Here is a 5,925-nt window from a genome sequence, read left to right on the forward strand (position 1 = left end):
CTAATTTAGAATAGAGGAACATCCACCATCAGAATATATATTTTTCCACCAACAACAAACCACCCAACATGTACCTATGTACAATTCGGCCTAAATGGGATAAATGGGGAATTGATATTGTTAAAATTGTTTGGATGATGTGTTGTGTGCTTGTTGGGTTGTTTGCTGATGGTGGAAAAATATAAGTTCTGATAGGGGACGTTCCTCTGTTCTTGCAGAACACAGATTCGTCCCTTAGTTCCAACCCAAGTGCGCAAGTGCACGCATCAAGTAATAAAGGGAGTATTAATGCCCAAATTATCGTTGCCACGAGGATAGAGTGCTAATTATTGTTTTATCACTGTTTATAAAAAATGAAAATGAGAAGAAAAGTTAGTAAATGAACTGTCTGGTCAACCGTTCCCTACTGTCTTGACAACGTTCCTCAGGAACAGTAGGTTCAACCTAATGGCAAACATTTGCTCGCTGCGTTATGTATGTGATCCTTCCTGTTTAGAAGAAGGTGAGATAATAATCATTGGAGTTTTTATAAGTACTAAATAAAATAAAATAAAAACTACTAAAACAAAAATAACTATAATCAAGAGACAACAGGGTGGTGGTTAAAACAGTTTAACAGAAGGAACAGATTCACTGCTTCACTCTTAAAGGGGCTGTTTTCTCTGCTCAAGACTTAACACCTTTTGGCTTTGTCCCAGTTTCTTTGCCTGCCAACTCTGATTCCTCAGCTCATGGTCTAGATGGCTCACAAGTTTCCATATTCCTATGGCTCCCTTGACTCCAACAGGTACTTAGTTCAGAACCTTAAAATAGACGAGTTGGCCCCTTATTCCTAAGGTGACCAGTAGCGTTTTTGCCATGACATCTACCTTCCCCCAATGGCTAAGCTGTCTAAAATCCCTTCCTTATGGAAGTTCCTTTCTCAGTATGTACCCAATTTCCATTGACACACAATGAATATAGCTTACTTAGCCAAAGAAATACAAAAAGCTTCGGTCAAGAGTTTTGAAAATAGTTCTTTAAGAGTTTCACAGTTTACCCGTTCCACAGATAGTTCAGCTCATGGCTGATAGTTTAAACATAATTATTCTCAACTGAGATCACATAGACCCGAGATTTAGTCAAGAGATAACAATTGGAACGAAGAGAAAAACACTTATATTAATTTAAAAGACAGTTTACAAAAAGAAACAGAAAATGGAGAAAGATGGGTATTTGCTCGTGAGGAGTCTTGATGGTTGTTTACAAAGAAGAGAAGAGGGGTTGTCACTTAACTACAGTTACAACTTAAAATTAAACTAAGTTACTAACTACTACTAAGTGATCTCTTCCTTTCGGACTGCAAACCCTCCAGGATTCAATGATGTTTTTGTGTGAGGGTGGTCCTATTTATAGCTGGAAGAGGAGTGGCAAGACTGTAATTCCTTTGGAGCTAGTTGCTTGAATGAGGGGACGAGACTGTGGCAGCATAGTGTGAAGCTTGCGTGAATTGCTGGATGGAACAAGATTTGGTGATGATTAGCTGTTGTTTGCAGACCTTCCCATGCTTTGCTTTTGTTTTCAGCCAATGAGAACTCTTGATTCTCTACTCTTCACGTTTCCAGCTGCTCAGTTGGTGCACCGCCTTGCTTTTTAGAAGTCTTTAACTCTACGTTACCTGCAAAGTCTACAGAAACATTAAATGAATGGAGCAGGTGCATTAAATGTGTCTCAGTCCATTCCCCTTTTAATATATTTTAAAGGAATACGTTACCATCCGTTCTCCCACTGTGTTTTTGTCACAAATGTGTAAAACAAGTGATTTTCATGCTGAAGTTGCTCATCAGATGAGGGAACGTATGGTATTTTGCCATCAAAATGGGCTTAGATGGGAACGAATTTACGTCCCATCAAACACCCCAAAACTAAACTGTTGGTTGTCCTCAAACAACTCAGAAATATTGTATTTTTCTGCCCCATTTAAAAGAATAGCATAACAGAAAGGAACTTGAGCCAGGGAGCAACCATGAACTTTTCAGAAAATGAACTACTCTCCATAGTAAACAGTAAGAGGATTCTGTCCCCAGATAAGAGTAGGTTGCTGATCTTTTGTCTCACTGTCACTCATGGGTTGGTGTTTGCTTTGTCCATTCCTGGATGTGATTCTTCAGAACTTGCCTTTCTGCTGCGTTCCTATGAAGTACAACTGTCTTCCGTTCCAAGGATTCTTTGATGGGTAAGTGTATGGAAATGTGGAAGAAGTGGTGGTCTGATTTGTGGGATCAAGGAACCTTTAGCTTTTTTGCCTTTGAACTTGATCTTTTTCTGTTTTGAGGGAACACCTTTTCTAGAACCTTTTTCCCCCTTTGGAGGAAGGTTTTCTGGTTTTTCTTGAATTCTTTTGAATGGTTGTTCCCCTTTTTCGTTGTTTTTCTTCTGTCCCTTTTTTGTTCATTGTTGAGTACGTTCCTTGTTCTTTCTGATTGACCAGATGGTGTATAATGGAGGTGAGGTGAGTGTGTGATTCTGTTTTGATCCTTGACAGCAGAATTCATCTGTCTTCAGCAGTACTTACAGCATTAAGGCAAGTTGAGAAGTTTAATTGTGGTTACACCTCAGGAATGCTCTCAGAAGTAGGTGTTTGGCATTTTTCCGTTCCTTACCTATTTGAGTTCACACAGATCAGCTTCTTTCAAAAATCTGAGGATTAAATTCCCTGCACTGTTTCTATTTTCAAGTACTCAGAGAAAGAACAAGCACGATTAGTCAGTGACTTTGTGTTTCATGTATGTTAGTTAATCCAAAAGAATTGGGCAATCTTAATACTATAACTGAAATACATGCATATACCAAGCAGTTTGATCAAAAAGTCTTTTTCATTGCAAAAAAGATTAATTACAAGGGAACGGAAAGGAAAAGAAATTAAAACAGAACTGAAAATAAACTAAGCTAAGATATTATATATATATATTTATATATATATTTTGGGATTGTGTGGTCAGGGACCATCCCAAAACTACGTTCCTGGAACGGAATGTACTTTATTTGGACTTTTTGGAGAGAAACATCAGACGTTCCCTCCTTTTTGGGAGCTATGTGGTTATGGATAACCACCCCAAAACTTTGCTCTTTGTCAGAGAGCAAATGTATCTACTGGGTTGCCTCCCAGTCAGCGCTTAGTTTAATGTCTTTAGCTAGACATGGTACTTACCTCTCAAGGGGTTTCAGAAAGAGGGGTACTTTCCTCTTTTTCATCAAAGGTTTCATCATTGTATAGTTTCAACCTGTGCCCATTTACCTTGAAGGAACGGCCATGTTCTGAACCTTGGATTTCAAAAGTTCCATTTACTGCATCGTTAATAATTTGATATGGCCCGGTCCAACTTGATTTGAGTTTACCCGGGAACAGTCTAAGTCTGGAGTTGAAGAGTAGCACCTTCTGACCGATTTTGAGATCTCTGTTCCTGATCCTTTTATCGTGCCACTTCTTTATCTTCTCCTTGTATAATTTATGATTTTCGTATGTGTTCCCTCTGAACTCCTCTAATTCTTCGAGTTGCAGCAATCTCTTCTCTCCAGCTCTTTTTTCATCCATGTTGAGGGTTTGGACTGCCCAGTAAGCCTTGTGCTCCAGTTCGAGGGGGAGGTGGCAAGCTTTGCCAAATTTCAATCTGTATGCTGTTCTGTAAGCCCATAAAGCCTCGTCTAACTTGAGACCAGTCTTTTCGAGAAGGATTAACTACCTTCTCTAAAATTCTCTTAACCTCTCGGTTAGAGACTTCAATGAGACCACTGGTTTGTGGATGATATGAGGTTGCAACTTTGTGTTTGACTCCATATTTCTCCAACAACCTCTCAAGTTGGCGGTTGATGAAATGTTTCCCTCCGTCGCTGATAAGACAACGTGGGGTTCGATATCTGGTTAATATGTTCCTCTTTAAAAAATTTATAACCACCTTAGCATCATTAGTGGGTAAAGCAACTGCTTCTACCCACTTGCTTACATAATCTACAGCCATTAATATGAATTTGTTCCCACACGAAGGAGGAAAAGGTCCCATGAAATCAATGCCCCAAACATCAAATAATTCAACTTCTAGGATCGGATTGAGGGGCATTGACACGACTGTCGAACTCGCGCAAATTAAAAATTATTTTTTTATTAGGGTTCATAAAATTTGTAGTAAAGTGGAAACCCTAAGTCGTCTCTCAAGGAAATTGTTTTGGTAAAAATCGCTTATGCTGACAGAAAATTAAAATGGGGGTTTTGGATTTTGATTGAATAATTAAAAAGGCAGAAAATAAATTTGGAATAAAAATTCGTAATTAAAAATTAACCAACCTAAGGATAGGGTTCCATGGACGTCTTTCCTCGGATAAAAAATGTCAGAATCGTGATTGATTGTCAATTGAATCAGAATCCTTATTTCCAATTGACGACCCTTTCTAAGCGATCGCTTAGCATTTGATCAAATACGGTGCTTCTACTTATACAGTCGTAGAGTATCAGCCCGATTGATTTAAGGTCATAGGGTCAATCAATTTAATCATCAAATCTGATGATTAATCCCTTTCCATAATCGCAATCGTGAACCTCAGATTGAATACCCACGATCGCACGATATCAATCTGAGTTGGGAAGGGAAACAAAATTGATTTACAATAAAGCGCAGACGCTCAAGACTAATCCATGGAATCCGTTACCCTTAGGTTGATTAAAAAGTTCTTAGCCTCGCATGGCTAAGGTAAACATGATTAAAATAAAATAAAAAGAAGAAGAAGAAAAAGATGAAGAACGCGAAGAACGCTCTAGAGAAAGTGCTTTGATCCCAAAATACGAAAATTCAGAATGAGTCAAGTGTTTTCTACTCTGCCGTCATATACCCCTACCCAAAGCGGGTTAGGGTTCAGTTCTGATCGGACCATCTATCTAAAGTGCGAAATAAAATAAATAAAATAAAATAAAATAAAACTTGGCTTTGGGCCACTTATGTAATTGGGTTTTAAATTACAAGTCTAAAACTTCCGCAAAACACGTTATACGTGGCGTCAGAAATCAACCAGATTCCAGTCCGAATTGGGCTTCGAGCTCTTCATAAGAATTGTAGCTCTCTGTGTTATCTGAAAAACCCAATAAGAACGGAGTCAATCCGACAATTGTGGACCGAGATATGGCCAAAATACAGAAGTACAGCTGAAAAATTCTGACGAAAATAAATTAAACTCAATCAAACACTAAAAATGTAAATTAACTCAAAACATCATTATTTTATTCAAATAAATCCTAAAAATACTAATCAAGAGTAACAAATAAGTGTAATAAACTATGAGTTATCAGGAATTTCATTTTGTTTAGTTAAGTTACCTTCTCTTTGACATTTATCGAAATTTTTTGCATATTGAAGTGCATCTTTAAAAGGGAAGGCCAGAAGAAACCTGATTGAAGAACCTTGGAGGCAGTCCTGATTCCACCTAGATGTCCTCCATATGGGGACGAATGGCAGTGTTGAAGGATTTGAGGCTGTTCTTCTTCTAGGACGCACCTTCTTATCATTTGGTCTGTGCATCTTCTGAACAGTAGTGGTTCGTCCCAGAGCTAGTTCCTGCAATCGTGAAAAAATTTCTTCTTCTGCATTTTATTCGCCTCATAAGGTTCCAGCCCTGCTGCAAGGAAGTTGGCTATATTAGCAAACCAAGGAGCATTTGTCTCTATGTGATTAATGATAAGAAATTGTTCGTCAGGGAACGTTTCCTTGATTGGTAGCCCCACTTCAATGTGTTCCAATCTGGACAGATGATTTGCAATTTGATTTTCACATCCTTTTCTTTCTTTGATCTCTAGATTGAACTCTTGCAGCAGTAGGACCCATCTTATCAATCTTGGTTTTGCTTCCTTTTTCGAGAAGAGGTACTTAAGAGCTGCATGGTCAGTATGGACAGTAACTT

At 38.4% G+C, this 5,925-nt stretch overlaps 1 protein-coding gene across 1 annotated transcript; it reads right to left on the reverse strand.

Annotated features, from left to right (window-relative positions):
• Window positions 1–3,193: 3,193 nt before the first annotated feature.
• Window positions 3,194–3,574, reverse strand: LOC133287135 (uncharacterized). Its single transcript, XM_061484692.1, has one exon. It carries the CDS (start codon window positions 3,572–3,574, stop codon window positions 3,194–3,196), a length of 381 nt encoding a protein of 126 aa, XP_061340676.1.
• Window positions 3,575–5,925: the final 2,351 nt, after the last annotated feature.

This window comes from Gastrolobium bilobum, unplaced genomic scaffold, assembly GCF_033153095.1.
Source record: "Gastrolobium bilobum isolate Gb01-03AN ecotype WA unplaced genomic scaffold, APGP_CSIRO_Gbil_v1 utg25466, whole genome shotgun sequence".
NCBI classification, from domain to species: Eukaryota; Viridiplantae; Streptophyta; class Magnoliopsida; order Fabales; family Fabaceae; genus Gastrolobium; species Gastrolobium bilobum.